Source organism: Phocoena sinus, chromosome 14 (genome assembly GCF_008692025.1).
Source record: "Phocoena sinus isolate mPhoSin1 chromosome 14, mPhoSin1.pri, whole genome shotgun sequence".
Taxonomy (NCBI): Eukaryota; Metazoa; Chordata; class Mammalia; order Artiodactyla; family Phocoenidae; genus Phocoena; species Phocoena sinus.
The window spans coordinates 72,611,459-72,630,650 of NC_045776.1; the positions used below are offsets into that span (position 1 = coordinate 72,611,459).

The following is a 19,192-nucleotide window of genomic DNA, read 5'->3' on the forward strand; positions in this document are numbered from 1 at the left end:
CCAGTTGTCCTGGTGGGAGTGACAATTCCTTTAATTCTTTAAAAAAAAAAAAAAGAAAAAGAAAGGACTAGATTTAACATGCTTGTTCATCTTATTTTAATCACCTGAGTGGGTTTAAAAAATATATATTGTAAAGTAGCTTTTATGACTCTCCCAATATTTTTAGTCAGCCTAATTGTAACCAGTAGGCTTCCAGCCCACTTACCTGATGTCAGTGAATTTAGAAGATAGTTGTCATCGTGGAGACGACAGTTGCTCGAGTCATCTGGCACTGTGTCAGCTGGAAAGCTGTTTCCTGGCCTCTCGTTAGCCCTGCAGTGCAGCGGGGATTGATGGCTCACAATGGTGCTGCCAGCAGCTGCAGGGTCCTCTGGTGACCTCTGAGCAAAGAAAGCTTACATCACGCTCAGTGAGATGTACTTAGAAATAGTCCTTCCAGTGCTGGGTGTGTTTCCTGAATCTTTAGACGTTGGGAATCCACGTTTTGGCGTATAGTTAATTCTCTGTGAACTGTGATGTTTGATTTTCCGGACCCCAGTATTCTTCAATCAACCTTGAAAACAGAGCATTGACCCTGGCAGTTAAAATAATTTGAGGTCAATATACGGAATACCTTTTAAATAGTGGCTTGCTGGTTTTCTCTAAATCTTACCAGTGTAGAGAACCTTGTGTTCCTTCCTTTTTCCTTCTGTCCGATGGCTGTCTAAGTCGGTCTGAGTATAAGATTACCACAAATCAGTCCAAGTACACGATGCAGGTTTGGGCCCCTTAGTAGAAATCCAGCTGGGAGGCCTAAATTGCAGGGCCTTCTTTGAGAGTGTTTAGCAACAAGAAGGGCAAGTTGGAAAGTGCAGCCTGTCACCGTTAACTACTCAGGGGTAATTAAAAATGTCAGAGATGCAAAGTAGCTGCTGATGCATTTCTAAGTTGGTAGCTGTGTATTTTCTCTGAAGGGTTCTGATGAATGTTAACCATTTCTCATTTTTATTTTGCTGGGTTTTGTTTTGTTTTGGCTTCAGCATTCTTGCTCTTGCTATGCTTATTTGTTGAGTTTTGATTCCCCGTGTCACTGTTTCCTTTCACACATCTCTCTCAAGGTTTATACAGTGAACAATGTGAGTGTGATAACCAAAATACGGACAGAACATCTGACTGAGGAAGAAAAAAAGAGATACAAAGGTAATCTCTTCCCTTCTCTCTTTCTTTTAAAAATAAATTTATTTATTTTACTTATTTATTTGGCTGCGTTGGGTCTTTGTCGCTGTGTGCGGGCTTTCTCTAGTTGCAGTGAGCGGGGGGTTACTCTTCATTGCTGCGCGCGGGCTCCTCATTGCGGTGGCTTCTCTTGTTGCAGAGCACGGGCTGTAGGCGCGCGGGCTTCAGTAGTTGTGGCACATGGGCTCAGTAGCCATGGCTCGTGGGCTCTAGAGTGCAGGCTCAGTAGTTGTGGCGCACAGGCTTAGTTGCTCCGCGGCATGTGGGATCTTCCCGGACCAGGGCTCAAACCCGTGTCCCCTGCATTGGCAGGTGGATTCTTAACCACTGCGCCACCAAGGACGTCCCCCTTCTCCCCCCTCTTTTTTTTTTTTTTTAGTCTAGAGGAAGTCTTTGTTGCCTCTTTTAAATTCGGGGGTTAATGTGATTAGGTCATGCCAATCCAAATTTCCTTTTTATAAAATTTTCCTTAGTCTGACTCATTCTTGGAGGTTCTCCCCTGTGGTTGGCTCCACAGGGCTGTAATTAAAGCCATTCACAGGGCTTGTTTATGTGTTATGCAGGACAATTGTTGGATTCGGTTGAAAAAGTAGATAAGGATATTGGAGAATATTTATCACTGGAATGAGTGATTTAGTCCAAACTATCACGATGAAAGATTTGGACAGAACTTGGGCTCTGAGCCAAAACATAGCCAATACATGGCTGCCATATCCCAGCTGGCGCGAGGCCGGTTCGGGGCCGTGTGAAGTACCTACCTGCTGTGCCTTGGTCTCCTCAGCAGTGAAATGAGTGCTGCCAGACCTGCCTTAGAGTCATCGGGAGGATCAGATGAGCTATTACACGTAAACCTAGAGACTGGGGCTTGCAGCGTGCGGTGAGCATGTGGCCATTGTTAACTCACACCGCCTCTACCGTTCCCATTCGTCCAGTTTGACAGTTAAGGAAGCTGAGGCCTCCGACCAGCCAAGGTGCAGTTAGAATCCAGATCTGGCTCGTTCCTAAATCCAAACTTTTTCTACTATTCTGATTGAATTCTTATAACTATTGTTCATCTAGCTTAGAGATCCTAATAAAAAGTGTCCTAGAAAAAGTAAGTTAGGGGCTTCCCTGGTGGCGCAGTGATTAAGAATCTGCCTGCCAATGCAGGGGACACGGGTTTGATCCCTGGTCTGGGAAGATCCCACATGCCGCGGAGGAACTAAGCCCGTGTGCCACAACTACTGAGCCTGTGCTCTAAAGCCTGTGAGCCACAACTGCTGAGCCAGCATGCCACAACTACTGAAGCCTGTGTGCCTAGAGCCCAAGGTCCACAACAAGAGAAGCCACCCCAATGAGAAGCCCGTGCACTGCAATGGAGAGGAGCCCCCGCTCACCACAACTAGAGAAAGCCTGCACGCAGCAACAAAGACTCAACGCAGCCATAAATAAATAAATAAATATTTTTTAAAAAACGAAAACAAAAAAGGATAAGTTAGCTGATGGCTATTGGGGATGATTTTATTGGCCTGTCCATAGATGGATTTCCTAATGCATGATGGAGAAACATGAAGGTAGGATGAGAATCTTTTTCTGTAATCATAATTAAGGTATAATATTCGACATTCAACTTTTCCCTCCTCTGTAGCGGACAGGAACCCACTGGAGTCTTTGCTGGGGACTGTGGAACACCAATTTGGTGCTCAAGGGGTAAGTCGAAGTGTGAGCTTCCAGCACGGTTTAACAGGAGATGACTTTTCTCCGCTTGTGGTGGCATTTACTGAATCCTGAGCAGACCACTTGATTTGAACAGGCTAAAAAGTACTCCCCATCTGGAATCTGAGATATTCTTTTGGAAGAGAATAAGATGAGTGAGTCTTTGAAAATAAAGATTTTAGAGGCAGGTAGTGATGATAGAAATCAGGTGCTTTCTCTCCTGTTTTAAACTACGCCCTCTCTGTAAAATGGAACTGAAAAAAGGATTCAGGACTTTATATTTTAATAGAGCACCTGAACAAACACTTTCTTTCTCAGTCCTCACAATAACCATATGCAATTGCTGCCGTGGAGGTCACTGTGGGTCAGAAAAGTGAAATTACCTTTCCAACGCCACAGGCTAAAGAAGGACAGAGCTGGAACCTGAACTCCAAATCTTCCAGATCCCATGTGCTTTCAGATATTTATGTCTGTCGCTCTTTTTCCTTTCTATAATCAGGAGATAAAAGGAGAGTGGAGAAATGATTTGAAATGGAGAAATCCATTAGACTTGGTCATGTAGTTTGGTAATCTGTTTGTCAATTTTCTTGTTCTGTGCAGTTAACTTAATAAAAAAAAGTTAATGACTAGAACTTCCTGCTCTGTAGCTGGTTAACATGTCCACCTCAGAGGCTAGGTGCCCTAGGCCTCCACTTGTCAGCATCATTTGGCATTTCTGACTCCCCTGAGTTCTGGCTCGGCAGGACCTCACCACAGAGTGTGCCACCGCCAACAACCCCACAGCCATCACACCTGATGAGTACTTCAACGAAGAGTTTGATCTGAAGGACAGAGACATCGGAAGGCCGAAAGAGCTGACGATTAGAACACAAAAGTAAGAGAGACTCAGCAGCCGTTGTCAACGGATTCTTGATTGTTTCAGAAGTCGTGCTGTTTTCCAGTGTCATGTTCGGTCCTTCCTCTGTTCCCTTCCTTTAAAAATAATTTCAAATTACTGGAACTTCCCTGGCGGTCCTGTGGTTAAGACCCTTACACTGCAGGGGGCACAGGTTTGATCCCTGGTCTGGGAACTAAGGTCCTACATCCTGCAAAAAAAAAAAACAAAAAACCCCAAAACAAAAATTACTTTATCTGATGAAAGGTAACAGTAGATTGCCCATCTTATTATTCGACCTTCTCCAGATGGAATACAGATTGGATATAAGAATTCCTTATTTATTTTTTTAACTGCCAACAAGCTTCAGCTGATCAAATGAAATGGTTTCTACCAGCTACCAATTCTTCCTGCTTGCTATCGATTAAGGCTGTAGCGCAGGTCATTTCTCCTGCTTGCCCGATTTCAGGGTGATGCGAGTTCTTTGTGGCTCTAATCCCTTCCCAGCTTAGACGTAGGGGAGGTAAGGTGACTGGGAAGGCTGGGGCGTGGGGCATAAGGAAGCTGACGTTGTCTAGCCTACTGCATAGAAGTAACGCATTCTCCCTGTCTGAGGGAGATGGCCTCAGTCTTTTCTCATCCAATCCGGCAGGTTTAAAGCAATGCTGTGGATGTGTGAGGAGTTTCCTCTGTCTCTCGTGGAGCAGGTCATCCCCATCATTGACCTGATGGCCCGAACTAGTGCGCATTTTGCCCGACTGAGAGACTTCATCAAACTGGAATTCCCACCTGGATTTCCTGTCAAAATAGGTACCGTTCAATAAACCACAGGAGCGCCCATAGGTTCTGCCCGTTTTTGTGGGAGACAGAGTGTGCTTCAGGGAATTGGAGCATCTGAGGCAAAAGAAGCAGACAGTAGACTTAATGGAGGAGGGCAGAGTTATCCTCTAGTTTAATTTGGTTTAAAGAAGTGTCATGGGCTTCCCTGGTGGCGCAGTGCTTGAGAGTCTGCCTGCCAATGCAGGGGACGCGGGTTCGTGCCCCGGTCTGGGAAGATCCCACATGCCGCGGAGCGGCTGGGCCCGTGAGCCATGGCCGCTGAGCCTGCGACCCTGTGCTCTGCAACATGAGAGGCCACAACGGTGAGAGGCCCGCGTACCGCAAAAAAAAAAAAAAAAAAAAGAAGTGTCATGATTCTTAGTTCATTTTGCATATTAACATTAGGAGATCCCTCCCCAGCCATCAGTTCTGTTTACAGATGGTGCTGACAGATGAAAAAGGCATAAAAATGTGACACATGCATTGTTTTAATATGAAGCCTTACTTAAGTGAAACTTCAAATTAAACTTATTATTTGAGGAAGACAATTGACACTAAGATCCTTTGATACGTTAATATGTTTCTGGGCTTGAATTAGTCTGCGTGATACCACATATAATACATATTACTTGTGAGGAATTTACATTTTGGATAGTTGTATCCTGGCTCCTGTATCCTGTATCCACTTGAATCCTGGCTCGATCACTTACTGTGATCTAGGAGAAGTCGCTTAACCTCTCTGAATCTCAGTTTTCCCATCTGTATATTGGGAAGGGTGGTTATGATGATTAAATGAAATCATACTTATAAAAAGTACTTGGCATGGTACCAGCATAGTAAGCACTCAGTAAATGCTGGCTGTTATTCTTCTCAGTAAAGTTTATTTATAAAAGCTTTTATTTTATTAGAAATTCCCTTGTTTCATGTCTTAAATGCACGGATTACATTTGGAAATGTTAATGGCTGTAGCACTGCTGAAGAAACTGTATCTCAAAATGTGGAAGGGACCCCATCTGATTCAGGTAAAAAAAAAAAAAAAGTGGGATTATGTGATTAAAAAAAACTCATACATTTAGTCATTATAGTAATTATTCAGTTTGAAATTAGAGTATCTTATGAATAGATCTCTGTCTTGAATGAAAGAAAATTTTAGGTTTAGTTTCAATTAAGTGAAAAAAAGCTTGCAGAATATGTATGACCCCACTCGAATTAAAAAGACAGCCTGTTCTTAAAAAACAACTTTATTGAGGTGTAACGTGTATGTAATAAAATACTCCCGTTTTAAATGTAACGGTTCAGTGCCTTTTGGCAAATGTATACACCCACGTAACCCCTACCACAGGCAAGATACAGAAGATTTCCATCACCCCCCAAAATTTCCTCAGGCTCCTTTGCCATCAATCCAATTCAGATTTTGGATGCTATTGTAAATGGACTTACTTCGTAATTTTATTTTCCAGTTAACTCATTGCTAGTATATCGAAATGTAATTGATTTTTTTTTTTAATTTTTATTGTGGTAAAATAGTGTTCTGTGTCTTAGGCCAGTTGAGGGATATATAGGCCTTTGTTTTATTATTATCATTTTTATTTTAAGATTACAGATATATCTTCTTTCATATATTTACTATATTTCATAGTAAAAAAGGAAAAAAACCCACATTGGTGTGATTGTGTGATATATACACATCACATTCCTCAAAGGACCCACAAGTAAACACTGGTTACCTCTGGAATTTGGAAATAGGAGACAGGGTGTAGGGAGGGAGATCTTCACTTTTCATTTTACAGTCTTCTGTATATTTTTTGTGTGACTATGCATTTTATTACTAAAAAAAAGTGAAGGCAAAAAGAAAAAAACAGTATTCCAGTACTTTTCTCTGTCAAGATTATTCTTCCTTGAAATCTCTCTTACATAGTAGCCAACCTTGATTTTAATCATTTTAATTTTTTCATTTTTTAATTAAAAAAAAGTTTTATAAAAAGTTGAAGTGGAAATTTATTTTACTCACTCAGGCACTGTACTGTCACCTTTTGTGTCTCAGCCTCCACTCTCACAAACTTTGAGGTTGACCAATCTGTGTTTGAAATTCCTGAATCTTACCACGTTCAAGACAACGGCAGAAACGTGTATTTGCAGGATGAAGATTACGAGATAATGCAGTTTGCCATCCAGCAGAGCTTACTGGAGTCCAGAAGAAGCCAGGTGCATTTATCAGAATAAATGGTGGGGCTTGGAAGCTTGGCCTCAGTTTGGCCTCAGTCTTTGGCTAACCTGACAGACTTACTCTAAATGACAAGTTTGGCATATTCATGGTATTTACATGGGTTATTTTATATTTTATGTACCTGGTCTTTTATAAAAGCTTATGAGACCATCTGTATAGCCCCAGTCAGCATCATTCACAGGATAGAGCCTGACAGACTTGTCTTTTTCTTATACTCACTGATGTAGCTAATGATCTTCTATCTTTCGGAGCGTGCTATATAACTTCTCAGTGGTGAAACAGTAAATTCTTGCTAGTTTACGCCATCATATTTTCCCTAGAATGTTATCTATGTGTCAGTAGTCTCATACAAAGGTATGTGGATTTTAATCCCAACTTCCTCCCCAATGAAGACCAGTCATTGCATTGTGGTTGCTCAATAAGTGTGTGATGAAAAGGATGGTTGATTCGTTGTTAAAATTGTTTTTTACTCAGATGTTTCATTCTGTGGTAAGGGGCATAATCTCAAACTCAAACTCTTGAGCACTAAGGAGAGAACAGACCAGCCTGAGAACAGTTGCCTCTTGTCTTCCTATGTGGTTCTTCCTCAAGGCCTCACTTTCCTAGGACCATCCAGGGCTTGAGGATAGTAACTCCTCTGTCCCCTCCCTCTGTGGCTTCCTGCTCTACTAGAGTGGGATCTGCTTCTCCCTCCACTGCCCTTTGGTGTGGTCCTGGGCTCCTGTTGTCCATTTGTTTGTTCATTGGTTTCTTCTGTCCTTCCATCGTTCATTCGGCAGATGTTTGCACAGTGCCTGCTTTGTGCCAGACTCTGTGCCAGGTGCTGGGAGTTCTTTAATGAAACAGCCCCAGCGCCTTGCCGTCATGGGGCCGCTAAGCTTTGAGAACGGTACCCACACTCCAGTGTCCCCCCAGCTGAGGTTTTTGGCATCCTGTGTTTTTCTGAAGTCTCAGCTTGGGTAACATGAGCCCCGCCTCCCATGGACCCGTTTTTAGAGCCATTCTGTTTTCTGAGGCTGCTGGGCCAAGGGCCAGACCCCAGGGCTGGCATGTTCCCCTTGAGAGAGGCTTCCCTCTCCTAGCCGTCACTGTCAATCCAGTATGCGTTTCCTTTTCCTGTTATAAGTGAGCTTATTTTTTTCCCCAATAGCTACTTAAACCTTGTCGGCCATAAATTTTGAGAAGAGGAGTAGCCAAAGATGACAAATAATGAGTTATGTATTCCAGTCTTGCTCTAGAAGAATTATCTGCTTTATTCATTGAAACTTTGCCTGAGGTTGAGTTGTTTTTAATAGATTGACAGCTACCACCTTCTCATACTTGATATCAAATCAAGCAGGGTAGTGGACCATATACTAGCTGACATTTGGGTGTCATTTTAGAGATAACCCCAGTCTCTATTAATTTTTCACACAGCTTTGTGGATAATGGACTTGTAAATATTCTTAATCTTGTTCTTGCTGCTTTCCTTTTGTTATCAGTACAACAGTTTATTCCTTCTAAGGGGTATCTGTGTCTGTCACATGTCTTTCCTAGGAGCTTTCAGGACCAGCTTCTAGTGGAGGGACTGGCCAGGCGCATACCTGTGACGCCCAGGATGAGAGGTGACTGATGTGACTCTTGATGATTGACCCGAGGTTGGCACAGGCGCTTAGGACACTCGACAGCGGGCCTGGCAAGAGAGACTTGATACAATGTCGGCTTTCTTGCTTCCTCTTGGGTCAATTCCTCATAAAAGCAGCTCTGAACTCTTGGGGGCTGAGCTTCCAGGAACTGGTGATAGAATTGCTGACCAGTTCACTAACCATTGCCGTGGGCAGAAAGGCACCCAGTAAATGTTTTCTGATCGGTCTGATCTTCTGCGAAGAACGTATGATCACAGAGGGTCTAGGTGCTGTCAGTGGGAAGTTTATACAATGTTAAGGATGGTGCCACTTTGGGGAAGGGCTACAGAGATGATTAGATTATTATTATTCTTTTTTTTTTGGCTGCACCACGTGGCTTGTGGGACCTTACTTCCCAGACCAAGGATCGAACCTGTGCCCTCAGCAATGAAAGCTTGGAGTCCTAACCACTGGACCGCCAGGGAATTCCCAGATTATCCGTTTTAAAAGGGGTTAAACTGGAAAGATTCATTTTACAAAGCATTTTCCTGTAGTCTGGGCACATATGAAAACCTGTTGAAGTTGGGTTTTGCTTTAAAATAGATCCAGGTTCAATTCCTAGCCCCATCACTTAGTGGCTGGGTGATCTCGGGCAGGTATGTACCTGCATCCAGCACCTACACCACCAGAGTTACATGGGATCGATGGCATCATGTACAAGAGGGGATAGGAAGCGCCGGGCTCGGCGCACACTGGGTCCGCAGTTAAGAAATATGGCTGCTGCTGCTGCTGCTGCCACGATGACGATGTTAAAAGTTTCTCTGCCCCATGTCGTTCTCACGCAGGGCTGTCCAGGAGAGCCTCCCCTCCGGCTCTGAAGGCCTGTGCCCCGGCGCCTTCCGTGAGACCAGCCGTTTTGACAGCGACCTGCAGCTGGCCATGGAGCTCTCGGCCAAAGAGCTGGAGGAGCACGAGCTGCGGCTGCGGGAGGAGGAGGCGGAGCTGCAGCAGGTCTTACAGCTGTCGCTCACCGAGAAGTAGTCCTTCCTGCCTCCCGCCCGGAGGCTCTGTCCGCACACGGGCCCAGGGACTGCGCCTCACACGATGCAGCATCGGACCCTGCTTTCCACAGAGGTGCGGGGCCAGGGCCCCCCGGGGCCACCCGCGACGCTCCCCGGTGAACGGGCTGGCGGCCAGCGGCCCCATCTCCAGGCTTGAGGGGAGGAGAGCGTCCTCACTTTCCATAGCTGTACTGGCTTGCAGGTCATGTTTTTACTACCAGCTTTAGATAAAAACCCAATCCCCAATCCCACCCCGCAGGTTTGTACATTAATTTTTATCAAGGAGTGATAACAAAACAAGTTCTTGCGGAGTCAGGGTGCTTTTATATACGAGAGCAGCAGCCTTTGCAGAGTGTGGTGTATGAGAACTTGGGAGACACTTCTGTACAGTTCACCAAAGAAATGGATCATTTGTGCCCTTCTGCTTTTCTATTTTTACCTTTCTACAGGGTTTCTAGGGCACTGTCACTGTTCTACTCCGTCCCCACCTTATTCCACTCCTTCCACACCCAGCTAGAGAGGAGATAAGTACAGGATCTATTTTATTTTAGGGTTAACTATTTGCATCAAATTAAGATATACAGATGCCAACAGATGTTGCCTTAGCCTTAAAAATTACTAATGGTTTCAAACCACCTCACTCCACTTTGAGGGATCTGATTTGAATTTGTAAAGGCAGTTCCTTGGAGAGCAGGATCCTCCAGGCTAAATCCAAGGCAGCTAATCCTGGCCCTGAAGGAGCTGCTAGGAGAGCCCGAGGCTTGTTACTGAAGTGGGCAGGCTGACCAAAGGATCACCAAACCAGGGGTGTGTTCCAGGCCTTCTCTGGTGAAGGGTCTCCATGCAGAGGCCTAGGAAGACCTCACTACGTGCCCTGGGCGCACCTGAGAGGAAGGGGTGGGCTTGAAACTAGAAAGGGAGCTACAAACGGAACTCAGTGGCTCTGTATTCAAAAGGGAAAATGATGATTCTACGTTACTTTTTAGAGTTCAAATCAACATCTTTCTAGATGAATGTATTTTTTAACAGAATCTTTTTATTATTTTTAAAAGATATAAAAACGACTGCTCCCATCAGTAGCAATACAAGGTTATACATTTAAACCAGATTTTCTCAGGCCTTTTTTGGATACCCTTAGTAGTTAACTATTTTGTCTAACTCTTCTGTAAATAACCACCGCACAACATAGAGAACCTGGGGAATATGGCCGAGGGCACCCTCACTCCAGCCCGGCCCATGGATTCATTCCTACAGGCTGCACTGAAATCACCTAGTAACAATATCCTCCTCCTCTGTTTTGCGTCCATTTCCTGTCTGTTGCGCTGCTTTGGGGACCGGAAGGGAAACGGGAACTACCGCTCCATTTAACGGCTGTATATACAGTTAGCGTTGCCAATGAAACGTTCCCAAAGAATTGTGCTTTTGATTCCATATGACCATCTGCCTTTCCTTTCATGGTCTGACCAAAATTCCTTCTCTGCACACGAGGCCAGTATATGCAGCATCATGTTTGTTTCAGATACACAGTTAGCATTTTGTTTACTTGGCGTTTACCTTGAGCCAATATACGTCTTGGGAATGGCTGCAGTTAGGCCCCATCGTTTACTCACTAAGGTGAACAGAGGTAATCTCTGTTTGCATTCCATTGTTCTGCTTCCCCATGTCTTTGACTTTCTCCCCAGGAGGTCAGTTAACAAGGGACTGAACTTTGTGTCACTGTCACAGCAGTTTTCGATGATATGTGTTCACTCTTAAAATACAAATAAAGACTGCTTCCTTAGAGGGTGCTCGTACAATATTCTAGACAGCCTTTGAGTCTTTTTTTCTCTTCACGTTTTTCTTGTCCCTTCCTGTTATGTATGTCACCGGAACATTAGAATTCCTCCCAGTCCTCGCTTGTGCGTGACAAAGGTGGCACAGTCCTCTCAGTGTCCTGCCCAAGTCACACGGTCCACACACGCCCGCACGCTAGTCCTTTCAAATGGAAACTCCAAAGCCAGCATTGGGCCGCTCTGAGTACCTCTGCAGCCCTGGAGAGGGACTGTCTCTTGTGGAGTGCTGGAAGCCAAGCCAACATTAGATCTCTCTCATCTCAGTAAATCTGCTCTCTCCTTTCTTGGAAGTTCAGGTGATGATTCAGCCTCCTGGACTTGCCGTACACCTGAATATGTTGGTAATAAAACAAAAAAGGCAGTGACCAGTAAAAAAGGTTTGGGTTCCGGAAATGAGGCCTTGGTATTTCCAGAAGTTGTGAAGGATCTGCTTTGCTTTTTGGGGTGGGGTGGGGTGAGCGGAAAGTAAGCAATATTTTGAGCATTGTGAAAACTGCTAACTCTTCTTAGGTCAAGACAAGCCATACCTACGGCTTATTTCATTAAACTAACAGTTTCTAACTTTATCTTCAGGGTTTATTAAAGCTTGGGTGGACCATTACCAGCAGTAAACTTTCATCGAGCAACTTCCACACGTAAGACAGTGCTGGGAATTAAGTACAGTCCTCCCTCACTGTCTGCAGAGGCGTGTTTCCGGGATGCCCCATGGATACCAAAACCCTGTGGATGCTCAAGTCCCTTATAAAGTGGCATGGTATTTGCATATAACTTACTGTATCCTCCTGAATATTTTAAATCATCTCTAGATCACATACCTGATACAATGTAAATTATATAAATAGACATAAATACAATGTAAATGCTAATGTAAATAGTTGCTGGTGTGAGGCAAATTCAAGTTTTGCTTTTCAGAACCTTCTGGAATGTTTTTTCCCCCAAATATTTTTAATCTGTGGTTGGGTGAATCCACGGATGTGGTATACAGAGGGCTGACTGGGTAACAAAGTTCCGAAGATACACAAACAAGCTCATCACACCATGCTGGATAAGAGGCGTCAGGGCAAAGTCTGCTCTACATAATGACAGGAAAGAGACCATAACCACCAGCTTGGTCCCAGTTTCCTCCTGAACACAGATGACGTCAAAGATGATGAGTTGGACTATAGCAACTTCAAATGGCTGCAGTGCCATGAATGATGGAGTTCAAAGTCCAAGCTAGGCCCATGTCTAGAAATGAGTGTGGCTATAAGATTGAGATCCTGTGGGAAAAACTGTAATCCACTAATAAGACTCCAAGCCCCTACTCTCAAGCAGCACCTGCAGACTTCTTAATCTCAACTTAAAAGAAAGTTAAGATAGTGTTTGCTAAAATAACTTGTTTTTATGATTGGTGTAAATTAGTCAGATGTGTTTGTTAGGGGACTTGTTACAGTTCAGTTTAGGAAAACTAGGGTTCAGCCACTGCCCCTCTGCACTCCTGAAGATGAAGATCAGGAGAATAATTCCACTTGAAAATAGCAATTGGTAAACCTCTGGTGCATAAAAGTTTTCAGTTTATTGCTCTCTCGCTCCTGGAATTGATGTTGTCATCTTTACTCATTTCTCTGAAATAAGCCTTTTTCTACAAAGGTTATTCTTTGTCCTACTTTTGACTGAAATCTCATACTTAACAGACGGTAACACGGGGATGATGATGCAGGCTGGGTTTTGGATCTGTATGTGGAATAACTATTGTTTCAGAAAACTGAACATGATCCAGTTACCTGGCTGGTGATTACTGGGCAAACGGCAGGTCACAAGGTTTATGGGCCTGACAAGTTTTTACCGTTTCCTTTTAAAATTCTAAAAATGGCAGTAAGTTTTTAGGCAGATATCAAAACATGGCATCCCAGATGAGGCGGGGATGTGGGCTCCTGGGACTTAACTCTGTCCGTGCCAGAGTCTCAGAATCCCAGTCATTCCTCCCTCCGGTCAATAAACACGGGCTTCCAAGGCACAGGCCAACTGTGGTGACCCCACCTCCATCTGTGTTACTTTTCACATCATTTGATCCTCACTATAATAAAGAAAGATAAAGTGTGTATATCACTGTTTCACAGATGAGAAAACTGAAGCTCTAGAGAAGTTAAGCCTGTTTATAACTGGAGCTGGGACAAGAATCCAGGTCTTCTGGCCCCTGACCCAGCCTGAGAGATTACTTACAGTCAGTTTTCTGAAATAATCAATAGTTTGCCTTGGGGCAGTAGTGTTATTTCACATATTAATTTAAAATTCCACTTCAGTGCCTCAAGAGATTAAATCAGATTCAAGTGTGTGCGCACACGCACACACACCCCTACCTGCATTTTAAATGCTTGGAAAATAATTACTAGGAATAAAACAGCACATAAGATTTTACTTTAGTTTTAATGGACATTTTGCTCAAAAGCACGTTTCAGTGACTCAGTGTTAGGGTTACAAACAAAATCCTTGTCAGTTACTGTATCCCACATCAGTTATTTCACATTAAGTGCCGGTTGTTAAAAAAAAAAAATCAGTGCTGTGCTTGAATGGAGCACAAACAAGATAAACAATTTAACAACAAAGTTAAACGCAGCACCCTTAAAATAAAATAAATACTGTATGTAGGAAAGTATTTCCATGGGGGAAAATTCCAGTTCACCAACAGTGCAAGTGAATAGCAGCATTTTCAAAGTTGAAATTAAACTATGTAAACACACACCCACCCGCCACGGTGAACACACACTTCTGTAGCCCCTCCCCACCCAGGGCGGAAAAGAGGTCCTGCTGAGTCTCTTTTAGATTCCGAATCAGAAAAGCTGCCCTGACTTCTAGGCCAAGGGCTGGGAAGACTTTTAAGTGCAGGACAAGGAGATAAACGTGTTTGAATGGGACCAATTCTTTTTCAGATGGGCCAAGTGCTAACACTTCCGGCCACCCCCAGTGCCTCCCAGCCCAAGGGTGCCCATGGTCACAGGCCTAGCTGGTGTGACCCCAACTTCAGTGGGGGCGTCTGAGTGCAGAGCTCCGTGCAGAGTGAGGAGTGGCAGCCTGTGTTCCCCACAGCTGACATTGCTTTGCAAACGGGGCATCTAGGCCAACTCGGGATAATTAAAAACATTTGGGATTCTTAACCCATTGTGACCAAATGGTCCTTAAGCAGGGAATGTCTACATGTTAAGTCTTACTCTTCTTAATATTTTCAAGCATTAATGATTATTCCTTTCCAGTGTGGATTTTACATCACTCACAAAGTCATGTTTTCTTTCTCGTGAACATTCCAACTTTACACTGAACCTTGGAGCTTCAGGTCTTACTTTCAACAGGTACAGCCAGATATAAAAAGAAACACTGAGAAGCAGGCTTAAGTGGCCAAATACTTGCATTACAGTGTTAGGATAAGATAATGGCTAGATGTTTTTTCTAAATCATTCAGCATTTACCAACTGTCCAGACCGATGATCGTTTCCAAGCAGTTAAGTTCTGATTCCACCTTCTCCACTGACCCATGTGCAACACGACTTATTCTGCTCCCAAAGGCTCGTGGGAGGGCTGGCTTGGCCATCACCGGCGCCGAATGGGCTTGTAGACGCAAAATGCCATAAGGATCACGGTCACCAGCAGGATGCTGAAAATAGTTCCCATCAACACTGCAAAAGGAAAACAGGTTACCTCCTAACGGCAGCTTCAGGTTCTGTAAGTTGTCCACTGACAACGATTTGCCAAATGCCACTTGGTGCCAGGCACTGTGCCAGGTGTGGGGGAAGCAGCCATGACAGACCCTCTCTGGGCGTGTCGCCATGCACGTGAGGAGAGAACGTAAATGACAGCATTTCACACAGCTTTTAAGTGCCATGAGGAAGACGGTAATGTGAGAGTGCTGGGAGTGGTGATGGAGGAAGCAAGTGAGGAGGGGACAAACCGGGGCCTTAATGGGAAGACGGAGCCGGCCATGTGGAGATCTGCATGTCCAAGGATCAGCTAATGAAAGCACCTGAGGCCAGAACAAGCCAGAAAGTCAATGAACAGGAAGGAGGCGAGTGTGGCTGTGAGGAAGGAGTGAAGGAAGAAAGGCGGGGAATGAAGCCAGAGAGGAAGGCTGGAGCCAGTTCATGCAGAGCCTTGTAGACCATGAAGGAAACATGGATTTTATTCTAAGTTTAAAGACAGGGTTGTAGGCAAAGAGTGACATGATCTGATTTAGTCGGGAAATAAGATCCCTCTGGGACTTCCCTGGTGGTCCAGTGGTTAAGAATCCGCCTTCCAATGCAGGGGACGCGAATTCAATCCCCGGTCAGGGAACTAAGATCTCATGTGCCGCAAGGCAACTAAGCCAGTGCACTCTAGGGCCTGCATGCCACAACTACTGAGCCTATGTGCTGCAACTACTGAAGCCCACGTGCCTAGAGCCTCCTCAACAAGAGAAGCCACCACGATGAGAAGCCCACGCACCGAAATGAAGAGTAGCCCCTGCCCGCCACAACTAGAGAAAACCTGCACGCAGCAACGAAGACCCGATGGAGCCAAAAATAAAATAAAAAGGTCTCTGTTAAACATGACTTACATGAGTTAGATGTCATATCTCAAAATAGCCCTTGTTACCTAAATACCTGCCCTAATTTTTTTTTTAACAAACTTATTTATTTTAATAAATAAGTTGCTTAGTTGCTCCACGGCATGTGGGATCTTCCCAGACCAGGGATCGAACCCGTGTCCCCTGCATTGGCATGTGGATTCTTACCCACTGTGCCACCAGGGAAGTCCCTGCCCTAATTTTTTTTTTTTTTTCAGTACGAGGGCCTCTCACTGTTGTGGCCTCTCCTGTTGCGGAGCACAGGCTCCGGACGCACAGGCTCAGCGGCCATGGCCCACGGGCCCAGCCGCTCCACGGCATGTGGGATCTTCCCAGACCAGGACACGAACCAGTGTCCCCTGCATCGGCAGGCGGACTCTCAACCACTATGCCACGAGGGAAGCCCCTGCCCGAATTTTTAAAGTTCAGAATTCCATGAGTTTCTATGGCTCTGACTACAATTGGACCTAAAGCTGTCTTATTCCATTTAAACCAATTTTTTTGCGTTTTGGAAAGGCTCTAAAAAAAACAAAACAAAAACAAAAACCTCCAAAGCAGGAATGCAGGGGACTAGAATTGGAGAATGGAAGTCTTCTTAAAAAATACAAAAAGTGAGCTTAAAACCAAGAGTTGTTAGGTACACGATATCCACTGGAATAGCTATACTTTTGGGCCTTGATCTCCCACTCTTTATCATTATCTTTTCTCCCTCCCTTTAGTTGCCTGAATGGCAGGCCCTGGCAGAACGGTTAAGACTACTTAGGTCCTTCCTTATGGTCACTTCCCCTTTTCGAGCCTCATTCTCTACCCTATAACATGGGGCAAATGAAACCCATCTCACAAGGCCTAAATATCAATGTCATTAAAATAGTGAATTTCAAGTGAAATGTTTTTGTAGTGTTTTGGAACTATTCTAATACTGCATTTTTTTTAAAGATTGAGTTAACACTGTCACATGGAATCTATTGTTTTAAGTATAATAATTAAAGTGGCCAGCGTATTCTAAAAGAATCCGAAAATCTTAGCCTTGGAAGGGTCCCAAAAGACATTTGATCCAGCTTTTCACTGCATGTGAACATTTTTTCTACAATATTCCTGGCAGTTCCAACTCTTACTTGGAATACTTCTGTGACATTTGTTTGTCAACCAACCAAAACATTGGAAAATTAGAAAAGCATATCCACATCATTACTGTTTTATCTGTCAACTGTATCTTATTCAAATAAATCTCATTTTAGAGCTCAAAAATTTTTTCATATTTTATATGAAAAGCGCTCAACACAGTGCCGGACAGATAATAAGTGCATGATAAATGAAAGCCATTATTACCGCCAAGACAGGCAGTGCAGTACAGTGGTCAAGAACGCAGGGTTTGGGGTTAGACTGTCTGGGTTCCTGTCTACACTTATAGGCTACGTGACCTTACAGAAGTTACAGTCTCTCTGTGTCTGTTTCCTCTTCTTCAAAAATGGAGATAAAAATACCCACTGCACAGAATGGTCTAGGGCAGTGTTTCTCAAACAAAGCTGTGGTAAAGGACTAGTTTTTGTAACTTTTAGTCTGTCCCAGGCCACTACCTAGCCCTACTGTGTATGACTAATTAGCAGCTCCCTCTACCTAGAAAGCATTCCAGGTTAGGGACCTAGAAGTGGTTTCGAGTTGCTTGGATGTTGCAACAATGTCAAACCGTTAAATTTCTAAACAATCTCAATTGCTGTAAGACATCTCTTTGCAGATAACAAATAGTTTGCAGACTTCACTGCTCTGCCACCACACTTTGAATAGTACTGTTTTCAACCAGCGGGATTTTGCCCCAGTGGCAAAATCCATTTGGCAAATGTCGAGAGACATTTTGATTATCTGGACCGGGAGTGGGGTGTGCTACTGGCATCTAGTGGATAAAGGCTGGGGACACTGTTAAACATCTTACAGTGCTCACAACAGTGTGTGCTCACAATAGTATGTTCCCCACCCCCTAACAAAGAATCATCTGGTCCAGTATGTCAGTAGTACCTAGGCTGAGAAATCCTGTTCTGAAGGATTAAGCAGGATAATGTATAGAAACCACTTAGCAGAGTGCTACGGACACAGTAAGTGGTCAATACATGACAGACAATGAGTTCATGGAGAGTCAAGGTAATCCAGAAACAATACTATGTAGCAGCTTTGCAGATATACAGACATACCAATGACGTTCAGCGCAAAGAAAGGACTTTGGCAGAACAAGATTCAGAGTTATTGTGAAGTTTGCCAAGCTTTAAGCTCCAGGGCCCCTTCCAAAGCCATGTACGTATGTATGTATATGTGTGTATATATATGTGCATGCTGATGACATCCTCCCAAAAGGTATGCTTCAAGCCCCACAAAACTTAGGTTCTCCTACTGGCCTCCACCACTTCCTAGCTGTGTAACCTTGGACAAAGAACTTCACCTCTCTGAGTTTCACTTCCCTTATCTGTAAACAGGGCTGAAAACCGTACCTTTCTGATTAACTTACTGTGAGGCTGAAATAAACTCACGTACACAAAATGCTTAGTACAACACGGTATACAGGAAATGCTCGACAAATGCCAGTTATCATTATGACTATGACTATTAGTTCCATTAGAAAAGAAGAGGGGATGGGGTACATATCATGCGCCGTATTGCCTAGCTTGGGCCCACACAGCCATAGAGGAGGGGACCCAGATTGTGACCCGGGTCATTCATGCAACCAGCATGTATCAAGCCCACCAAGGACCAGGCCTTCCGCTGAACCGCAGCTCAGGCCTCTGTCCCAGGCCTTCGGAGAGAGAGGGTCGCACCTGCACCGCCTGCCCCCACACGGCCCCCGCCGTCCACCCGCGCGTGCGAAGCTCCGGCTGCCTGGAACTGCAAAAGCTCAGACCCGACCCCGCCGCCCGCTCGCCCACGGCCGCTCACCCAGGTTCTGCCCACGCAGCACCGCATACGGCCGGCTCCGCTCCGGCGGCTCCACGGGGCTCGGGGCCTCCGCCTGACCCAGCAGGAGGCTGCACAGACCGAGGCAAATCCACCGCCAACCCAGACGCAACATCTTCCCTACCCAGCAGTGGAGAGCGACCCACTTCCGTCGGAAGCCCCGCCCCGGTTACCTCTCGCGCACCGCCTTCCGTCGCACCGGGCGCGCGTCGTTGCCAGGGTAACTGTACGTCCCGGCCAGAGTTAGGCCCTCACCAAGCTTCCTCCCGGATCCACGTTCCTCCAAGACCAACGTTTCCGCCCGGGCCAATTTTCAGGGGGATCACCGTTCCGTCCCGGCAACGTCCACCTC

General features: G+C 44.8%; 1 protein-coding gene and 1 long non-coding RNA gene across 2 annotated transcripts in view; one reads left to right on the forward strand and one right to left on the reverse strand.

Moving 5' to 3' along the window:
- ANKRD13A (ankyrin repeat domain 13A) overlaps positions 1–11,293 on the forward strand; it is a 40,110-nt gene extending 28,817 nt beyond the window's left edge. The window contains exons 8-15 of the mRNA XM_032602626.1: positions 1,098–1,179; positions 2,843–2,904; positions 3,654–3,784; positions 4,437–4,594; positions 5,512–5,625; positions 6,648–6,808; positions 8,367–8,434; positions 9,280–11,293. Coding sequence (XP_032458517.1) covers positions 1,098–1,179; positions 2,843–2,904; positions 3,654–3,784; positions 4,437–4,594; positions 5,512–5,625; positions 6,648–6,808; positions 8,367–8,434; positions 9,280–9,475 — 972 coding nt within the window. The 3' untranslated portion in view covers positions 9,476–11,293. The remainder of the gene's footprint in view (positions 1–1,097; positions 1,180–2,842; positions 2,905–3,653; positions 3,785–4,436; positions 4,595–5,511; positions 5,626–6,647; positions 6,809–8,366; positions 8,435–9,279) is intronic.
- A 2,421-nt stretch (positions 11,294–13,714) lies between these two features.
- LOC116739327 lies at positions 13,715–18,972 on the reverse strand. Its single transcript, XR_004345532.1, has 2 exons — positions 18,823–18,972; positions 13,715–14,977 (listed from the first exon to the last, which is right to left on the reverse strand). It is a non-coding gene; the product is annotated as an uncharacterized LOC116739327 (long non-coding RNA).
- Positions 18,973–19,192: the final 220 nt, after the last annotated feature.